The 22037-nt window shown below is 45.8% G+C and overlaps 1 protein-coding gene across 3 annotated transcripts in view; it reads left to right on the top strand.

The window, feature by feature from the left end:
- The window catches only part of glis3 (GLIS family zinc finger 3), a 31357-nt gene extending 13085 nt beyond the window's left edge, over nt 1–18272 (top strand). The window contains exons 5-11 of one of the 3 annotated variants that reach the window (XM_072714236.1): nt 8693–8854; nt 8976–9086; nt 11337–11478; nt 11833–11923; nt 13859–13989; nt 14947–15126; nt 15339–18272. In XM_072714236.1, coding sequence (XP_072570337.1) covers nt 8693–8854; nt 8976–9086; nt 11337–11478; nt 11833–11923; nt 13859–13989; nt 14947–15126; nt 15339–15475 — 954 coding nt within the window. In that variant the 3' untranslated portion in view covers nt 15476–18272. Of the gene's footprint in view, nt 1–8692; nt 8855–8975; nt 9087–11336; nt 11479–11832; nt 11924–13828; nt 13990–14946 lie in introns of all 3 variants that reach the window. The other 2 variants (XM_023808466.2, XM_072714237.1) reach the window with 2 other exon arrangements.
- Nucleotides 18273–22037: the final 3765 nt, after the last annotated feature.

Here is a 22037-nt window from a genome sequence, read left to right as displayed (position 1 = left end):
CCTACTCACACATGCCATCGCGATGGCAAAAGCCACAGATGGAGTCTGTCCCCTTCGCTGTCAGGAACTGCAGGAATTTGGCAAAGGTTCCGGAACCTGGAGCGTCCAGGAAGCTGCTCTGGGGTGACAGATCACAGACACAAACAATGCAGACTGTAATGTCCTTTTTAAAGTAATGCTCGCACTGTTAATTGGACTTGACCCGACCACCTCACCCAGCACACCACAGAAAAATTACCCGTTAATGGGCCCTGACCGGTTTCGTCTCTTTTCACAGCAGGCTGTGCGAAATGTATCGGGGTACCGTTAATGGTGGCGTCTTAGCTGCGTGAAGGCCTGTTTCCCATTGTTTGGTGCTTATGAACAGGATTAAATTAATTTTACACCCACCCCACCTGCTCACCCCCCCCCCCCCCCCTTTTGCGTCGTGCTTTCAGCTGCAGAAACGCGGCGCTTGCTGAGTTCAGGACAGCTAAGCGGCTGCGAAATTCACTCTTTTTGTTCTTGATTATTTACACGTCTCCACATGCTTTTAATTATCCATCCCGTCCGCCGGGTTCAGGCCCCAGTACCGGGTCGTGGGCCTCTTGTTCCTATTTTCCCATCAATTTAACATTGCGGTTTGAGCCCCCCCTCTTCATCACCCACCCCTTTGTACCTGCATCCCTCCATATTTTATTGCCCATCTCTTCATATTCATCACCCCTCCTCGTTTGTCGTAATCATTTTTTAATAACTAATTTTAATTTAAACAATTAAAATATTTACTGTGTGTATAAAAATGGAGGGTTAAGTAATTGGGATATTCCAGTAAACTATAATAAACCAATACGGTGCCCATAAGGAAATATATATATTTTTTTAATTCCCATGATTCTCTGTTCTGTGTGCTGTGCGGATTTTCACACCTGTGGGTGTTTGATTCCCTGTTGTTTTTATTTATTATTTATGCATGTGCGTGGTTACAGTACATATATGAAGAGGTGAGTTTTTTCAACCATCCCTCTATGACGCTTTTCACGTGGACCCTATCCCAGGAAACAGGGGGAACCCCCTGGATAGATGCCAGTCCACCGCAGGGCACACTCACTCACACACACACACACACACACACTCACTCATACAGTATGGATGATTCAGGGACACCGGTTCCCACTGCAAGTTTAAGGACTGTAGGGGGAAGCAGGGCATGCAGTCTACACATGTACAACCTCTGGAGATCTTGGCTCATGAAGTCATTGTTAAGCAGCGCTGTGAAGGAGAAATTCCATTAATTCGTCAGACGCTGGAGCAGGGAGAAGCGGCACCGTGTTTCCTTATGGCTCATCTGCAGCGGGTTAAACAGTAGCCACCCCCCCACCCCCCGCCTTCGCCCTTCGCCACAAACTTTGTGAATATCTCCTTAATTGGATGCTATATTACTCTCGCAAACGGAACACGTTTGCGTATGTTAAACACAGAGCTACAGTATCTTTTGCAGAGACTCCCTAGTGGGTCAGGAATGTAAGCAGAGACGCATTCGCCGAGGAACAGTAAGGAAACTGAGCGTGTGGGTGGATTCAGGATTTTTAATTGTGTTAAAATCAGTTATGGCAGAATCCTCCCTTAAAGAGAAGAAAGAGTATCTGTAATAATCATAACCCCTTTCTTTGTGTTTAGAGCCGGCTTTGACACTAGTTAGACAAACATCGTTAGACACTTCCTGGAGGAAGGTGCATCACCTGTAGATCTCTGTGATGTTTGGAGATAAATCCCCAGCAGGAGAGTGGCAGGATGCGGAAGGAATGTGGAAATGGTGGATGAGGATTATTAATGTTCAATCTATAATACAATCTCACATTGAAAGTACGTTGAGATTTAGTTAAGAGGTCATTTATTTTCATGAGTATGAGAAGGGGGGCGTGGCTATGACAAGTCAGGTGACCTGTGCATTATTACCAGTGAAGTAAAATAGCCCAGCTTTGTGGCATGTCTGATGCTTGCTGTCCTTGCTTTTGGTTTTGTCCAATGTTCTTGCAACCTGCCCCTGTTCTGTCCTCCTGGCGCGAGGTCGCCTGTTTCAGCCAGCTGGCTCTTAGGGGCGGTGTAGCTAATCACAGATCGCACCCGCCTTTTGTAGTCATCTCTCTCTGGCGTTTCTGAGGCGCGGCTCTCCGTGGCAACAGGACCCGTGAAGGTGATGAGCGCTAATCCAATTCCAAGTTGCCGCGACGAGCAGCTTGAAATTCTAACCCTGTCCTGATTGCCCCTCCCACGCCTCCTCACCTCCCCCCACGCCCCAAATAACCAGGCTGGCTGATGTTCTGGTTCGCCAAGCTTTTCAACGGCGGTGCGCCCACGTTGTGGAGGGAAAAACGAGGCGCCTGGCGCCAGAGATGAAGACTTTGGAGCCCAAACAAACCCCCGATTAAAAAAAAAAAAACCAAAAGATTTCTTTTTCCTTTCTTTTTTTAATTCGGTCTCTTATCTGTATTGAAATGTGTCTCTCTAAAGAAGTGTGCGAGCACGTTTATTGGGCTAAGAGGCTGTGCCCTATCCAGCCCACCCCCAAAAGCTAGACAGGATTTCAGCTAAGAAAAGACCGGCAAGATGCATTGAATTCGTAGCGTGGTTGATGGGGTCCAGTCCAGGGCCGGAGCGGGGGTCCTGGTGCCACTGCCTTGCCAATTTCTGCCGTCCTCTTGAAAAGCAAAGTTGGGCACAGTGTTGACTGAAGTGGCTGTGGTTAAGGTTGTCATTCAAGGGTCCAACAGCCCTTCCTCTTGTGGCATTTGAATAGCCCATTTGCAGGTCAGATGCCAAACTCTACAACTGCGTTAGCGGAGGGGGCGGAGCCTCGGGGCCTGTGAGGAAGGTTTAGCCTTAACGCACTGTTAATGACCTGCTCTTCACTGTGACGCCACAGGGGACAGTTGTCCCCCTTTTCAGCCGGCATCCCTGGCACATCCCCTCTGTCTTGTCACCCCGCTGAAGAGCAAAGTTCTTGAGTCGCTGGAAACTCAGGTAGAGCTATATTGATCACAGACAAATCCCAGCATTCCTCAGCAATGGTGGGGGGAGTTCGCTGGCAGGCCATGGCGCGACCATTGTCACCCACCCCCCCTTGCCACCAGCACCAGCCGTACCCCAACCCGCCGTGGATGGTTGCCACGGCCTGTCAGCGCGGGCCACGCCATTGAGCGGCGTTGGGCAGCTGCTTCGCCGTCTATTCAGGGCTCCCGGTCTCTCGGGGCAGCGGACGGGAATCCGGGCTGAACAGAGCCCGTCTGCGGGAACGCTTCACTGATGTCATTCAGCTCCAGGACCCCAGACCCCACATGGCCCCCCCATCCACTCACTCACACCTCCCCATCTGTTGGTCCATTTCCCTTGCTGTCTCTGATCAGGCCACTTTGTTGACTTTATTCGGTCATATTTTGTGTTTGTCTTTTTTTCAGTAGAAGTTTGCTGAGCCGTGGACTAGACAGTATTTCAGTAACACAGTCCTGTGGTTCTCCCCACATAGTCAGTAGCTCAGAAAATGGAGACAAAGTTCACCTGACTGCCCCAGTTCCCTTTTTGTGTTTGATCACAGGCTGGGAAAATCAGCATAAATGCTCAGAAAAGTAACATTTTCGCAGCCATTGAAACTAAAAGCGTGTAACGGCCAATGAGCCGGTTTCATTAGTGCTGCTCACAAGCAGGAGCCAGGAGGCAGCGCTCTGAAAAGGTCCAGGCCGCGCGTGAAGAGCCTGCGAAACGACTTGGCCTTTCTCTGCCGTCTTTAACAAACAAGCGCTTAATCCTGTCCCCAGACACTGGGTTTCACTAAATAAACAACGTGTAATGAGCCGCCGGGCTGAGAGGAGAACGCGGGACTGATGCAGCCTCATGTGCCGCCGCCGGTGTGCCACGCTGGGAAGGACGGGGGTCTGCTCACGCTCCGGCTCGCGCTCCGGCTCGCGTTCCGGCTCGCGCTCCGGCTCGCGTTCCGGCTCGCGCTCCGGCTCGCGCTCCGGCTCGCGTTCCGGCTCACGCTCCGGCTCGCATTCCGGCTCACGCTCCAGTTCCAGTTTCAGCTCCTGGCGCACTGGGCTCACGCGGTGGTGCCTCGGATGCTGCCCGACGTGTGCTCTGTTCCCTCTCTGTGCCAGAAGACAGCCCTCGATCCACTGATGATTCAGCACCCCCCCCCCACCCCAACTTTTCTGCTTCCCTGCAAGCCTCACAGTGAGGAAATGAACCACCAACCTGTTCCTGGACAGGGTGTCGTCTCAGGTCAACATGAACAATGAATACAATTAATCACAGAGGCTTTTTGTAAATAAACACGATAATGTCTGTGCTTATGCTGTACCAGCCATCTCTTTCACCCAGATTCAGACCCACATGGCGCCCAGTATGAAGTTTTGTGTAATTTGTCCACATCCTGACGGCCATGAGGTAACACAAGGTGTTTATTTGCTGTAATTTATTGCGCCTTTGCCTTACTCACTAACCTTGTGGAATGTTGGACTCAAGTTATCTACATATGGTATTTGTTTGATAGTTTGCAACTCAGAGTTTTGGAGCCCTAGCCTGTTTGTTTCGACATGTGTGTATAACTTGTTTTGTACGACCTTTCAAAATAATCAGATTTTAGTAAGCCAATTGGGTCCAGGGAGATAGGATATGAATAGAATGGAAAGTCCAGGCCCTCAGAGACAAATTGGCTAGAGTCAAGTGCCTCATGGATAAACCAGTGTGTGTCAAGACCCTGATGGACAAATCGGCGAAAGTCAAGACCCTCATGGACAAATTGGAGTGAATCAAGACACTCATGGACTAACCAGTGTGTGTCAAGACCCTCATGGACAAATCGGCGAAAGTCAAGACCCTCATGGACAAATTGGAGTGAATCAAGACACTCATGGACTAACCAGTGTGTGTCAAGACCCTCATGGACAAACCAGTGTGTGTCAAGACACTCATGGACTAACCAGTGTGTGTCAAGACCCTCATGGACAAATTGGTGTGTGTCAAGACTCTCATGGACAAACCAGTGTGTGTCAAGACCCTCATGGACAAACCAGTGTGGGTCAAGACCCTCATAGACAAATTGGTGTGTGTCAAGACCCTCATGGACAAACCGGTGTGTGTCAAGACTTTCATGGGGGAACCAGTAACAGCCTGACAGATCTCTGCTTAAGCAATTCCTCACCAGCCCCCCTCCACCACCACTCACTGATAGGATGTTCTCCCCTTTATCACTATCTGCGATTTGACAGACCCTTTACTGGAAGTGAGGTCTGTCTCACAATTTCATCAGTGCTATTTTTGAGGCTAACAGCTCCTTGACATCTTTACTTAAGCTCATGGTTAAGGTAAGCTCACTGGTACCCAACTGGAACTAACCCAGGACTGCTGGGGCTGTTACTGTCACTGGGAAAATGCCTGCTTACAGCAAGAAACCCTGCTGTAGCTTGAGTTTGATAGTGGGAGAATAGAGATGAGACAGCGGGGCTATTTCAGGAGGATCAGAGAATATGAAACTAAATCCTTAATACGACAAACATTGCTGAGAAAATGACTAACTAGCACTGGTATTTCACTTACATATCTGCCTGTCTTCACTATCCCTACACCTGTTTGATCTGAGCCTTTTGGATTGTGTCGAATAAGGAATCAGAGATGAGTCACTTCGGCCTGGCGAGGCCAGTTGCTGGCCCCCATTGTTTACAGAGGCCAGCCCTTCTGTAGAGACCCCATCTATTATCGTAGCACAACATCCCGCTGACGTGCTCATAGGGCAGCTAGCTGAGTCATTCATGCTCATTCCCTCATGGAAAATGAGAACAATCTCCTTCCCTACCCGTAATCCTCTGCATAAAGTGTGTTGTGTTTACCTCTGATATTGTGGACATTCTACAGTTTTGGGTCCTATTATCTACAGGCACAATTGTATAAACCTGGGGTTGAGTCACATTGAAGGATGTCACATCCCAGGAGGGGCCCTTCTGGTTTGGCCTTAAGCAAGACCCTTACTCTGAATTGCTTCAGGGGAAAAAAACTGATGGTAAAACTAAGAGGGTCAGCTGGACAAGAGTCTGATAGAAAAATCTGAGCTATTTTCCCCATAAGGCACTGGGATGTTCATAGCTATGCGATTTACTCAGCTGACTTATTTGTTGGTCGGTGGTGGTGTAACGGCAGTGGAATGCGAGAAATGCGCGCAGTCGACATAAAATGTAAAAGCCTGCAGTTTTACGCGATGTTCCTGCGCGGCGGCCAAACGCTAACAGCCACTACCCAGAGGCCAAGAGCACAGTGGAGAACCGGATTAGGACGAGGGAGGCTAGTGACAGAGTCCAGGGTTGGCAGAGAAGTTGCAGCTCGGTTTGCTGCTATACATGCGAGCAAGAAGAAGCAACCTGAGGCGTTCTAATGAAATAATAATAAGATTAAATCTGCCGTCAGATATCTTTAGGTGAGAAATTGGGGCAACACTAATAACAATAATGAATTTACCGATAATAGGGAGAAGTGCCTTGGAACATGTGGTGTATGTGTGTGTGTGAAATGGCCAAGAGAAGGCTGGCTGACTCTGGATCAGTAGGATCTGGCCATTTAGCTCCCTCCCCCGCCTGCCAGATGGCAAGTCTCGGTCTTATTCTTCATGAGGAAAGGATCTGGAGGTTTTCATTCCAGAAGAGGTCTCACTGAACCATGTGTCTGAGCCCCAAATAAGTGTGAGTGATGCTTTTTTTTTAAGAACATAAGAACTATACAAACGAGAGGAGGCCATTCGGCCCGTCGAGCTCGCTTGGGGAGAACTTCACTAATAGCTCAGAGTTGTTAAAATCTTATCTAGCTCTGATTTAAAGGAACCCAAGGATTCAGCATGCACTACGTAATCAGGAAGACTATTCCATACTCTGACTACACGCTGTGTAAAGAAGTGCTTCCTTAAATCCAGCTTGAAATGTTCTCCCGCTAATTTCCACCTATGGCCACGAGTTCTTGTATTTGAACTAATGCTGAAGTAACTATTCGGTTGAACACCATCCAAGCCTGTTAGAATCTTATAGACCTGGATCATGTCCCCCCTCAGTCTCCTTTGCTTGAGGCTGAACAGATTTAGCTCAACTAACCTTTCCTCGTATGACATTCCTCTAAGACCAGGAATCATTCTTGTGGCCCTACGCTGCACCTTTTCTAAGGCCGCAATGTCCTTTTTAAGATATGGTGACCAAACCTGCACACAATTTTCTAGGTGAGGTCTCACCAAGGAATTGTATAATCTTAGCATTACCTCCCTTGACTTAAACTCCACACACCTGGAGATATACCCCAACATCCTATTGGCCTTTTTTATTGCTTCCCCGCACTGGCGAGAATGAGACATGGAAGCATCAACATACACACCAAGGTCTTTCTCATAATCAGCTACCTTTATTTCAGTAGGTCCCATAAAATACCTGTACTTTATATTTCTGCTCCCTACATGGAGTACCTGACATTTGTCTATGTTAAATTTCACCTGCCAGGTATCGGCCCAGTCACTAATTAAATCAAGATCCCGCTGTAGCTGCTGAGCCGCTAGTTCAGTATCTGCTACACCACCCACCTTGGTGTCATCTGCAAATTTCACCAGTTTACTGTATATATTGGTATCTATATCATTTATGTAAATTAGGAACAATAGTGGTCCTAAAATTGAACCCTGCGGTACCCCACTATGAACGCAGGCCCACTGTGACATTGTGCCTTTATAACTACTCACTGCTTCCTATCTGTTAACCAGTTATCAATCCAGGTCGCTACAGTTCCTAAAATACCTGTCGCTTTGAGTTTAAGTAAGAGCCTCTTGTGGGGGACAACATCAAAAGCCTTTTGGAAATCTAAGTAGATGACATCATAGGCCTTATCATCAAGTTCCTGAGTAGCTTCCTCAAAAAACTCCAACAGATTTGTTAAACAGGATCTACCTCTCCTAAATCCATGCTGGCTATCCCTCAAAATGTTATTTGAGTCCAGGTAATCTACCATTTTCTCTTTGATTATAGCCTCCATAACTTTACCAGTTATACAAGTTAGACTGATTGGCCTATAGTTTGACAAATTACTTCTATCCCCCTTTTTGAAAATGGGCGTTATGTTGGCATGCTTCCAATCAGAAGGTACCACACCTTCAGATAAGGATTATTAAATGCTCAAGTAATGTTTGTTAAGCGATGGACTGGCATCCTGTCTAGGGTATCCACTGACTTGTGCACCATGGGACGTGCTCAAGGTGTGTGACTCAGAACTGACCCTATAAGAGGTTATTAAAGAGATCGATACTCATCTAATGATTTTACCTAAAGAATCGTACATGTTTCGAACATGCATACAGCTGGCTGGATGTTGCACTAAATTAATTTAGGTTCTTTGCTCTGTTCTACAGTAAGAGACACTCTAACTGGACCTCTCCTGGGTCTAGTTCTCAGTACCCAAAAGTCCATTTCCTTGGTCACAATGCATGCTGTGCTTTGGGTGTCCTCAACTCTCTTCATAACCTCTCTAGTGCTGTGCTCTTCCTCTTCCTCGCCCCTTTTGATGGCTGTTTGAAGGCCTTGCCGTCTCTTTCCCTCTTCCTCTGTACTTTTCCTCTTCCTCTTCCAGTTTGATGGCTGTTTGAAGGCCTTACCGTCTCTTTCCCTCTTCCTCTGTACTTTTCCTCTTCCTCTTCCAGTTTGATGGCTGTTTGAAGGCCTTCTCTCGTCTGGAGAACCTGAAGATCCACCTGCGCAGCCACACGGGGGAGAAGCCGTACCTCTGCCAACACCCTGGCTGCCATAAGGCTTTCAGCAACTCCAGCGACCGCGCTAAACACCAGCGCACCCACCTGGACACCGTGAGTATGACATACACATCGACACTCATATAACATACCCCCATGGCCTCAGTATCGGCCCATCCGTGTGATGCATATTTGGCGAACACGCATGGAGTTGATGTGGTGTGTCTCTTTTCAGAAGCCGTACGCCTGCCAGATCCCAGGCTGCTCAAAGCGCTACACGGACCCGAGCTCACTGCGCAAACACGTGAAGGCACACTCCTCAAAAGACCAGCAGGCCCGGAAGAAGGTGAGTGTGGTGAAGCTCTTCCTCCTCGTCTCAGAGCCAGGCCTTTCACCTGCCTTTCCTGCGATGTCCTCCAGGGGGGGCTGCGCATCACTCTCTTTAATTTGCTCAGCCCTGTTGTTAAGGCTGCTTGGTTTTTTTGTGTTTTCCATTCCTAAATATGTGCCCTGGGAAAAATATATCTTTACTCCTCCGGTTAGAGTGTTTTATTATTATTTTTTGTTTATGAAATGATTTCTTTTGCCGAATGCACTGCTGGCATCCGAGGTTAAGGTCGTACGCTGACTCACGCGAGCGATGGAAACTCTGCCGAAAATTCAATGTGTGAGGAAACAGCTGTTCCGATAAGCCACAGCTAAGGGGCTTGTCAGTGTGGACATGGGGTGGGGGGGGGATCATATTGACACAGTGAGTATCACCAAGCATGGAGAGCGTTTTGCTGGGTGAGTTTGTGTGGAACTGAGCCCACAGGGACCAGGTGTGGGGGGGTTAATGTTGGCCAATCACAGCACAGGCATTGTTTTACTGCCAGTCCTAATTCCAACCATGCAGAGCAGCATCAGATGCAGCCAGGGGTCCAAGTAGGAGACACAGTGAGGGGTTCAAGACCCGAACCTCAAGTCCACTAGCTCAGAATGTGTTACGAGGCAGTTGGGTCACTCTAATTGCTTATGTATCGTTTTCGGGGACCAAGCCCACAGCCTGCAGGGATACCAGCCTCAGCATAGTAAAGGCATTACGGACTCCGCATATGGGCAGAAAAACAAGTCACATGAGTCACTCTGTGGCTGTGAAAAGTGAGGACTAGACAGTGTTAGGGAAATAACATGACATGTCCATTGAAACGACAGATTTCAATGAAGTGCCTTTATATAAACCACAGCTGTGGAGAATCAGGCTTTCAGATGCAGTGGGTGGGATTACAGTGGCCTGCCAATCACTGCCCGGTTCAACAAGAACCAGTTATATCTGTGACTGACAGCACATGAAGGTTCTGCCCACCCTGGATTTCAAATCACGTAATTCCTCGTATTGCAAATGTAGATATATGATTTTGGGAGCTGGGAAGGAATGCCTTCCTGAAGCTCAGCGTCAACACTAGATGAGCATTTTTCCGGTAGGCTCTGTGTCCCGCTGATCCAGCAACAAAATCACGACTCCAGCTGCTGAGCTCCGGCCCGCTGTCACAGTACAGATGTCAGAGGTAGTGTTAACTGTTAACATGGTCACCTGGCTTGGGCTGGGATGAGGGGATGTGGGGGAGGGGCAGAGCAGCATTGACCTTGTAAGAGGAGGGCGTTGGCCACAGCCCTGTCACCTGATTGGCTGAGGGGGGTAAAACATAAAACAAACCAGTTCACAAAGTTTCTAAGGATTGTGGAGTGACTACTAAAATATTAAAGTCTTATCTGCTTTATTACTTACTGATTTTATTTTTAGTCTGGGCCTTGGAAACCTTCAGCTTAATTTTCTTACCAGTCAGGCCGTTTGGCAGAGGAGCTGGGAAACAGCCTGTCAGAGAGCCTCCCACAGACAGAGTGAGTGTGACCATGTGACACTGGGACCCAGCACTGGGTAATACGATTGTTAGGGGGCGTCCTCTTCGGGAGAAATGGTGATCACACGAAAAGTGAAGGGGGCCGTCAAAAGGGGTGACGACAAAAATATAGAGCGAAACCTGGTGGTGAAGGACGGAAATGAACCAAAAAGTTCATGAACCAAAACGTGGCGGGGTTAATGGGTGTTTTAGAACATATATGTAATTATTTTAAATAATCAAATAACTATTGTTATCCACAGCTTCTAAAACATTAATGTAGTACTGAAGTAGATTTACCTGATAGTAGATTTACTTTTTCAGTAAGAATTTAAATGAATTTTTTTTATATCTGTGTTTTTTAAAAATAATTTTCATCATTTGTCACCTAATCCAATTATGGAAAAAATAAAATGAAGAACTCTGTCAAGTCCCCAAACAGTATATTTGGTTAAACTAAAGTTTTGTGTATCTTTTCAGACAGATAGTAAATAAGAATGAAAAGGAATTAAATTGAAATGAGTTAATGAGTTAATCAGAATGAAATTTCGTGTTGGATCCAATAGCAGTGTGCCGGAGATTTTGGACGGGAAAAGAGAAAATGTTCCAATTCCGCTGCTGGCTTCCGTGTTCCCCCGAGGGCCCGGAAAGCGGCCCTCAGCCTCCGCGTCTCCTCTGCCGCGGTGCCGACTTGGCCATGCGCTCTGTTCCCACAGCTGCGGTCCAGTGCCGACCGCGAGCAGGACGGGCTGACGGACTGCCTGACCATCCAGCCCCTGCAGCCCCCCCTGCCACCACATGAGGTGGGGGAGTCTGTAGGTGGCCCGTCACCCGCACCCACCCACGACCTGTACAAAGGTAAACAGACACCGTAAAATTCCCCTACAGAATATCCCTCACGCCTTCTTATGGGTGTGGAAAAGTGCCATGTCTCTGTATATTTATATGTACATTGATTATTCATAGGGCTTTAATCTAAAGGATTCTTTGCAGAGCTGCCTGTTTAGTTCCTAGTCCAGAACCTTAATTTTACTGAAGCATCTTGATAGCAGGTGATCGTGCTGGTCATACACATCCCCTTGGAGTTTTTGTCTCAAGGGTACAACCGCTGATTCTCTTCCAGGGATTTCAGAATGCAGCCCTGTGGTCAAACAGCTCTGTCTGTCCAGCTCTCAGTTTCGGTCCCCATCCATTCCCCCCTCTTAACCTCAGGTCTGATGTCCCAGTCGCCGGGAGCAGCATCAGGTCACCTCTGTGCAGGTCCAGGTCCAGCACACCTGTGCCCCCTGCAGGACAGTCACAGGTACAGCGCCTCTAGCTTGCTCATCTGACACACAACAGACACGTGCAGGATTCTCTATTAAAATGTGAGCCGCTAAAATATTCCGATTCCCATCCAGCAACCGACTAAGTGGCTCGAAGGCAGGTCTCCATTCTCTGTAGAAAAAACGGCAAATGGAGCAGAGGTGATTGTGAAACTCGATATAGTTTGTCCCATCAAGTGCCATATTTCTGCACGATGGAAGCGCTCTACTCATTGTGTTGCTTAACTTGCTTATAAAGGCTATAATCAAATCGTGCGTTTTGTTGTCACTTGTTGCTACGATGGGTTAAACAATGTGAGAGCTTAGCAACCACTGAATAGGGAAAGTACTGAGAGGGTTCGCTGATGCCGCGGTGGAGTATGGAAGTGGACAACTTTTACTATGTTTAACCGTGGCTGGCAATCCCTCAGGAATCCATCCGAGAGGATCTTTTATAGAAAAGTAAGCGACTTAGAGTAGAATGTTCCTGTTTGCTTTGAATGCTGGGTAATGAAAGCGCGGCGGTGAGTCCCAGAGGAGCCCCCCCCCGGGCTCCGCTCCCCCCCCCCCCCCCCCCCCGTTCCCGCTGGGCTGCTGATTGAAACTCCACTCAAGGTTTCCATTCACACAACATGAAAGGGGAGAGAGAGAAAAACATACACACACACACACATAAGAAAAGACTTATGGTGTTCAAAACGGCGTGATTAGGAGAAGAATAAGGGAAAGAGAGTGTGCATTATGCCGGAGAAGTAACTATCAGAAATAGTTAGCAGTTTGTGGGTTATTGGGGGTGGGGGGAGGGGGGGGGGGGGTTTGTCTCAGAATCCAACTTGCTGTGCCCTAAAGTACTACAACCCTGGCTGCCCCACCTAGGAATCCACACAGAGACTGATCTGGCCTCTCTCAGCTGTGATACTCACCATCTCCCCCCTACACCATACAACTGGGTTATATGCTGCCATGTGACAATGACACTTGGGGGAGGGGCTTGTACGTTTGCATCGGATCTCGCGTCTGCTGGCTCCCTGTGCAGCCTGACGTGGGCGACAAGGCCCCCAGCCCACGGGGCACATAACCAGATTACCTCTGGGGTTCTTTTTCATCTCTCCCAATCCGTGCTGAAAGACGGGAGGATTCCGGTGAGTGGGGGGCGGGGGGGGGGTTGGGAATAGAGGGGCATCTAGCGGTTATGGGGGGGCTTTGAGCTGCCATCAGCTGCCGGTGAGAGGAGCCGGTCGGCTCAGCGCGGTCAGAGAGCCCCACCCTCACTCGCTGCCTCTCGTCAGCCCTTGATTGTTACCTCAGCAGCGGTAAGCCGGGGGGGGGGGGGGGTAGGGGGCTCGCGGATCCCAAAATCAGCCCCTTCTCTGGGCCTGCATCAGCCTGTGCTATTAGCCACCAGCAGGAGTTGCCCAGGAATTCAATAAGCAATTCATAAAATCTGGAAAATAGCGTTAAAGCTTGGCAAAGGGGATTTTGCCGTAATGGCTTTCGGGATGTTAAATCGATTGTTAAATCCCCGCAGCTGCTTTCTTCTCTCCTCTCTGCAGGTCTTCCTTCCTCCTTAAGCTCCTGCTCCATAAGTGCTCTCCCAGCAACACACACACTGCCACAGACATTGTTTCCATAAATCCCATAAGTCTCTGGGGAAAAAAATAAAATAATAATAAAAAATAAAGTGAAAAATTCCTGCGGTTCCCAGGAATCTCGGGCCAGGGGGGGGGTTGTTCTGGGTGTTAGCCGTGATGGAGGGGCGCAGAGTGACTCAGGGGGCTTAAGGGGGCCATATCCAACATGGCGGCACCTCCCAGGTGATTCCTCCCACACAGCCACCAGCGCTAGGCTTTATGTAGCCATATGTGTTTTTAAATTTCACCCACTATGTTGTTACTGTGCCACAGTTATGGTGCCCTTTCGCCATTCCACCTCAGCCCTGGGCAGGAGAGGCTGCCGGCTCCGCCCACCCCCCGTCCACGGAAGGCAGAGGCCCCGTGCCAGGAGACCTGCTCTCCCCTCAGCCAATCAGGCAACACAGCCGTGGCCGACGCCCTCCTGCTACAAGGTCAGTGCTGCTCCGCCCCTCCCTTCCCATCTCCCCATCCTCACGTTTATGTTCATCTGATTCTTCAATGATTTTTTAAAACTGGGAGACAAAGTTGGGGACTGCTTGCAGAATCCATCCCATCTCCACCCACCATCAGATTACAGGTGTGGGGGGGGGGGAGGGGGGGCAGAGGTTGAGGAGTAATTAAACGCATCACCAGAGCAGTGTTGCATTTCCTAAGGGTCACGGACCTGATTCAGCTCATATAAATAAATGCCATCTCATTTCCTTCTAAGAGCTGGATTTTCCAGGAATGGCTGTACAGCGAGTATTACCAAGCATGATACAGCAGATCCTCCTTATCGGGCAGCCCATGATTAACAGCTGCAGCCATCCTGGTGGTCTTCCAGAGACCAGGACCCATTTAAGCAAGCTCCAGTGGTACGTCATGTGACTTACCAGCTGTGATGTCAGCATTGAAGACAGATCAGATCGGCTTTTACAGATAAATCGCCCCGTCGTTCGATTCCCTTGTCTTTAAGTAATGGTGGACATGTTGCACAAATAGAAATGTACTCATTTATCGGCAGAAATAACATTTGGAGAAATGTCAATATCTGGGATGCAAGTCAGTTTTGGGAGAAGGCTGGAGAAAATCCATAAAAATGAATATGCTGGAGGAATAAAGTTTGTAAAAAGGGACATTGTTAGGGGACTTAAATGCTATTGGATCCAACACTCGTGACTGGCATCCCATCCAGGGTGTCTTGCGCCTCGTTGGGGCTTTTGGGGACAGTGCTGGATAAATGCCCATGGATGATGAAAAGCATGATGGACACATGACTGCTGTCCCGTCCCGGGTGCCCCGTACTTTCTGAAAGAGCTTCAGGCTCCCTAGTTCTGTAATAGACAAGCGGTCATACTTGTACGATGACGTGTGCAAATAGCATTTCTGTATCTATGGCGTTCCACCAGGCTTCTACGGACAGATCCACAGCACGTGTCCACCGCTGTACAACAGCGCCGCTGGTCCGGCCAACCCAGCCACTTCCTGTCACATGGCCCCAGATGCTGGCTTCCAGGATGGTCTAGCTCCCGGAGAGGTGACTCAGTATAGTCTCGACATGTTCCAGAAGGTTCTGTCTGGAATCACAGGTAACTGGCTAATGAACCGAGGAATGTCACACCTAGAGAAGGTGCACCGAATATGAGACCCATCAACTGTGTGTGTGTGTCTGTCTGTCTGTCTGTGTGTGTCTGTGCATGTGTGTGTGTGGGTGTCTGTGTTTCTATGTGTGTGTCTGTGCATCTGTGTGTGTGTCTTTATGTATATCTGTATGTGTGTGTGTGTGTTTCCACGTCCACAGTGAATGACTTCCACGGGGCGCCCCAGGAATTTCTGGAGGACCAGGGGCCGGCCATGGCAGAGGACACCAGCTTCCTGCAGATCAGTGCCATGGACCGTTCCACCAGCCAGCTGTCCTGTATCTACTCTGAGGGGTAAAGCGCAAGTAGGAAAGGAACGTTCTAGAACATGGTATTACAATGACACTGACTGGAAAGAGATGAGACCTCGAAGGAATGTCACATTCACACCCAAAAGAGATCATCTCCATCTGGATATGTGGAACCAGAACCAGTAGCACCGGTCAAACAAACCAATCACAGACACCCGTGTGGTCATGTGAACAAACAATCTCCAATGCGCTTTACAGTCTTTCTGACTGCACCTCACTTCCTGTCAGCCGTCCACGTTTTTTCCACGGTATTTGTGACCGTTCTCATCTGATTCGCCACATGCCATGACATTCCCAGCAAGTCCACTGGCAAACATTTTGCAGAACATGGGCGTACAGATTTAGACACTTCAGTTAAACTCTGTTAAATGTCATGAGAAGCAGAAATAATCTCCATGTCTGGGGGAAAGAGCAGCTTGTGTAATCTTGATTGGTAATGTAAATGCTTGCTAGCTACTGGCTAGCTACAGTCATCAGTATCGGTGTGTTTGACAGTGACATACTGATTCCCCCAACTGAGAGGGAAAAAAGTATCTCATTCACAGGAGCAGAGAATGGGTGTCTGTCTGACTGCAGTAAGCAGGCACAGACTGACTTTTTTTTCTGATTTCCCGGTGCTCAGAAAACATTTAGTATTCATTCTGCAGGATGGTGAAGACACCGGGTTTTATACTGGCATCTTTATCTTGTATTATCATTTAATATTTTAAAGAAGTGCCTTAAAATGATTTCCTATGACCTCTGCATACTTTTATAGAATCGTTACTGTTGACAGCAATAACGAAATGGTGCATATACCCACAATTCCCTTTTAATCTTTGTGTATGCCTCAAAGGTATTTGATTGGAAAAATATCCCAGAAGCCAGGGTGCAGACCCCCTAGCCTCATCCCAAATGACTCCTTGGATTGCCAAGAAAATATGAATGTTACATTTTTATGACTGGTTACTGATATCAGTGATTTAGCAGTGCAGCAGGGGGAATGGGAGGTGGAGGAATTAATTTTTAAAATGCTGCTTATATCCCAAAAGTCAGAAATCCACAGAAGGATCTTCTCCCTCGCGATTATTTTTTGTGTTTTTCTTGATGCACTGGCTATCCAGTTACAAACTCAAATACTCTGGAGTAAAAACCGGCAGAAGAAACTGTTTTCTGCCGAGCAGATGTGTATCTCATCATTAACAGGAGAGGATCTGACCGGTACAAAATGCCCGAAAAACATTCTTGCACATGAACATGCTTTTTACAAAACCATTGCACAATAACTGAGTTTTTCTGCACTATTAATGTTTCAAAACGCCCGTTTTCTGAGTTTAAAAGGGAGAATGGCACTGGTATCGTTTTTCAGCAATCTCGCCACACCCCCCACCCCCCACGATACCGGCAATTCTTGCGAAAGAACCATTTTTGAAACTGGAAAAGACCGCCACCTCCTGGAAGAATGTACGAACTACACAATGCAGAAGCGATCTGAAGCGCCTTCCCGGGAAAGGGTTTTAAAAAATGTGTTTACGTCAAGTAGCAATGCACTGTGTTCTTCTGAGTAATTTAAGCGTTTTGTACATTTGTTTCGTTCAATATTATGCACTCAGAAGCCACTGTTGTTTCATGACCATACTGCTATCCAGCTGGGTCAAGATCGTCTGAGTCTGCAGTAAGGCTTTCACTGTGACGTCATCACAGTCTAAATCAACGATGGGATATTAAACTTTTTTTTGTAAGTAGAGCATTTTAGGAATTGCGATGTTATAATGTTGGTTGAATAGATTCTGTGAAGATCTACAACTGCAGTAGATTCACTGTAGATTTTTCACTTAGTATTCTTTGCATTATGTCTATGAATGTATTAGTCCATAACACTACTATGTCGTTCTTAATTAATACACAGAGCCAATTTAAATCCGTATCCTATGAACTGTGTGGTGGTAACCCTGTTATTGGTATGTCCAGGTCTTCAGCCCCCACTGCTTTCACTTTTCATGTGGGACTGACCTGCAGCAAAATCAGCCATGTGCCTTACTATTGGGTGTGTGTGTGTGTTTGTGTGTGTGTGTGTGTGTGTGTGGGGGGGGGGGGGTCAATAGCATGCCTCACCGATGAGGTGAAGATTGGTTGAATCACATGCCTCATTGTAGAGGTGTGGATGTATCTGGCCACTGTGCTGCATGTGAAGAACCAGTCTGACCTGGATCTGCAAACTGATTGACCATAACTGCAACCTTGCCCATCAGGCGCTTAATGTTACCATCAACTGCTGGGTACTGAGCTTGTTGTCCTGCAGACTTACCTGGTTCTTTAAAACAAACACTAATTTCTTCCACAAACAGGATGGTCCAGGTGCATCAATTTATGCTGGATAAAAAAGTATGTAAATTCATAACTCCAAATGTGATAATTGATTTATTTTCATTCTTATAAAGAATATGAAGTCATTTTGTTGTATACATGCATTTAAAATGCACAACTGATTCCCTTTATCTTTGTTAGTAGTTGTAGCAAAACAGAATCAATGAGTTATTGTAATGAAACTAACTGTGGTCTATTTCTGTGTTTTCCTATAAAGTTTGGTAAAGGTGCCATATGTATTTGATAGAAGTTTCAACTGCTGTCTCAAAAATGTGCTTGATTTTACCTGAATGAAAATGAAAAACATAAATCAACTTTGGTTTTTTTTCCACATCTTCGGTCAATTTGTATATTTTTCTATTGTTTTGTCAAGGAGAGACTAATGTTGATATATGCATGTTCTTTTACTTTTATCATAAAAAAAACTTTTGGAATCAATATTTTGTAGTGTTTTTAAAATGACCATAAACGCATTCTTACATTTAAAACCTTCTCATCAGCAGTAATATGAGGTGAATCGGTAATATTGGCCTCCAGCGATATGCTTTAGGTGTTTGACATTATTTAGGCCTGACGGAAAACAAGCTGGAATCAAGGACTGAGCGATGATGTTGCTCTAGACCTCAACCAGGATGATACAATATAGGCAGTTCTTTCTTGTCACAATTAGCAAGCTATTCACACTCCCACGTGGAATGTAGGACGGTGTTGTAGCCTTGAAGAGCGGCTCTGCTCTCCGCTTGTCGCTCAGTCATCAGAAAAATAAAGACTCAACATCCACAGTGTAACAGAAACGTCGTATCAAAATAAATCGTAATAATAATGGAAATTCATTTAGAGCATGTAGCGTTCCAGTTTATTTTTGTTCGTTACATTTTAATAGCGATATTATACATATTGCATCTGATATTACGTGGCGAAGACAGCATGAAGTATGAAATCATTTGCATTTCTGAATGAAGAAACATGAGCGAGTGATCTGTGGATAGCGCTATGATTTTGTGGTAATGCGCGAGGGCATGCAGACTTAATTTCCCAACAAATTGAATTAGTTCTAATTATCCCTAAATATGAGTTTTGGGATATTTCAAAAATCGATTGTTACAAAACGTACATATTTTTTCGTAAACAGCTTCATAATTTAGTATTATACATTAAGCAAGATAATATGCTCTGGACGGGTATAATGAAGTGTACTTTTGGGACCAGTGAGTAAAATTTAGTTATAGGCCTACACCAAGCCTGTCCATTCAAGTCTATTTTTCGGAAAAAGAGAAAAATCCAGTAGTTTTTTTTTGTCACAGGAGAGATTTGCTTAGACTTGCAAAGCTTTTCATGTAGAAGTGCAGAGTTAATCTATAATGAATGTACAGTATCACACAAGACCAATGTGCAGAAAGTCTGCAAAAACGAAACAAACTGGTATATATTGATGAAAACATAATCACACGTTCCCTAGGGATGGGAAAGGGGACACTTTGAGCTAAATCAGAATTTGTAAACCACCATTTCAATTAAAACGACCTGGATTTCACTTAAGCACTGAGTTCTTGTTGAATGCTGATTGATCTGTCTCTTATAATCGTGTTTGTCTCACTAATGTTATTGTGAAACAGCTGGACGAGTCTTTCTATCAAGAAAACAAGCCAGTTAAAGCATCGGGAGAACAGGAAGCTTTCAGTTTAAACGTAGTTTATAAACCCCGAAGTAGCTCAGTGTCCTCTCTGACGTAGATTACCTGGTCACCCTATGTTAAAAAGGGCATGCATTACGTCGATGTGTTTGGGAGTTGAGGAGGGTGGCACGTGATCGGATCATACCATTTAAATAAGCAGGCCTCGTGTGTCATGCGCACACCTGCCTGGAGTATCCCCACCACTGGAATATTCCAGAAAGATGGATAACAACAGCAACAATTCTTGTGGGTGTGCCTTGTAGTGCATTCTTTAAGATATATGGAAATGTTCTTGTATATTTTTACTTTTCGCGATAAATGCACAGTTAAAATAGAATGAAATGCGCTTTTCATGCATGAAGTACAGAAAACTCAAGCAATGCAACAGGCAGCAATATTTGTGCGCTCCTGAATGGCAGCCGAGGGGGGGAGGGGGGCGGTGTTCAACGAAGCAGGATTTCTCGGTTAGCTGGGTTTATCTTAGCTAGAACTCATGATTATCCAATAAGAGTTTAGGTAAGGGGCATTTCAATTGGACAAGCATGACTTCTAGCCAAGTTAAGCCAGCTAACCGAGAAATCCTGCTCTGTGGAACACCCCCGGGGGCCACATTGAAACAGGAACCTGTAAAATCAAACAAATTGCATAACATCTTAAAGCAGTGCTACTCCCCTGAATCACAAACAATCATCAGAGGCGGGTTTACGTCAAAATACAAGATAAATTGCAAAACGAGAGTCTGGTGAATTATATAATATGCACAAGAATACTCCGCATTATTATTAGGCCTATTATTATTATTATCAACACATCGACGTAATGCATTATCAATAATAATAATAATAATAATAAATCAACAACAATAATAATAATAACAATAATTTTCAACCCCGACTCATTTCAGGCGATTGTGTCCAAGACCCCACACTTAATTTCTCTGGTATGCGTTTTGGATTACACAGTGCATTCTCATTTATGAAGGGTAAACGGCGGCCACGCGCAGTCACGGGTAACGCGATAGCACCTGGCCGCCTGAGGTTTGGCGAAGCCTGTTCTTACATCCAATCAGAAAGCAGCTAACAGACCCCGAGTCCCGAAAAACGTCAAGCCTGATTTGATTTAACAATTTCATTGTAGGTCTTTATTGTATGTCTTGTTTTTGATAGCCCTGTTTTGTCTTATAGCCTAATGATTTGGATTCGACAATGATGTCTTATCTCACATAGGCCTAAATATGGTGAAATGATACGTTGTGGTTTTTAAACAATCAAACTTGTCCTGCCACAAGGCATAGGTTAAAAAAGGTAAAACGAAACTGAACTTAGTGTTAAAGCTGACACTATATATGACTGGAAATTAACATACTCATTTAACATGCATTTTCTTCGTCTACTGTTCTTAAAGTTAACTGGTACACTAATTTGAATTAGTCACAGAACACAACCCCCTTGTCCCATAAATGCAACCTCCAATGTCAAAATCTAGATTCCATTCTTATGCAATGAAAACACTGTTTATTGAAGATACTTTTTCCCTCAAATGTCTTGACAAGTAGGCAACGGGTATTGCAAAGCATCTGGTTCTCTCTCTATTTTATGAAGCTTTCATAACACGAGTAGGATTACAAAAAAGGGGGCATTGTAAAATTTAAATAGCGTCGTGTCAATCACTGCCAGGTTTTATTACTGCTATATTATGTTAAAACCCCTGTGTGCTAGTCTATAATATGGCTGCCTAATTTCACGGCTTTGTCACTGGTCCCTGTTCTAAGTGACTCTTGGTGCACGTTCACTAAACAGCGTGTTTCCAACCTTTCAAAGTGCAGTTCTTCTCAGGGTATATGCGATTGCATCTGTAACAGTGTCAATCTCTCTCACTTTATATGGACATTGATTAAATATTCTTTACTGTGCCGTATATTGTGCCATAACGCCAGTTTGTTTTACACAAATGATCGATGTCCCCATATCAGAGCAAAATCAGTGCAGGTGGGTGAGCCGGGAGGTCACTAGAATTTACCGATGGCTAAATGGCTTTCGCAGGAACCACAGAGTTACGGGGATCAAAACCGGGAACTAAAAGTCAGTTTTGACTATTCACTTTCAGTTTTCAGCCTACACACCGTCATTTTTTGAATGGCTGTTTTTCTGTTGTCAGAAAAAAAATTATATGTTTTTAAAAGTTATTTTTTTAACTACAAACGGAAAGTAAACCGTAAGACTAGTTAGAAGCAGAATCAACGGACAAGTGTAAAATAATGCGTCATTTAGCAAATATATTGTTTATCGGTAATTGAATAGGTATGAGGTAGCTAAAACTGACATAGAATAACGGGAAAACGGGAAGGTAGGTCAATTAACAGATTAGGCACCATTTAAATGGCAAAAATAATAACAACGTAACTGTATTGCATTTTATTTAGTTTATTAAATCACTGTACATTCAAGGTTTTTCCATATGGCAAGCAGGTGAAAACATGGCACCATTAACCGAGTTTTTCATGGATGTCCACTGCTCTGAATTCACCC

This window comes from Paramormyrops kingsleyae, chromosome 7 (genome assembly GCF_048594095.1).
Source record: "Paramormyrops kingsleyae isolate MSU_618 chromosome 7, PKINGS_0.4, whole genome shotgun sequence".
Taxonomy (NCBI): Eukaryota; Metazoa; Chordata; class Actinopteri; order Osteoglossiformes; family Mormyridae; genus Paramormyrops; species Paramormyrops kingsleyae.
The sequence above is the reverse complement of the archived record's forward strand: the minus strand, read 5'-3'. Positions and strand labels throughout refer to the sequence as shown.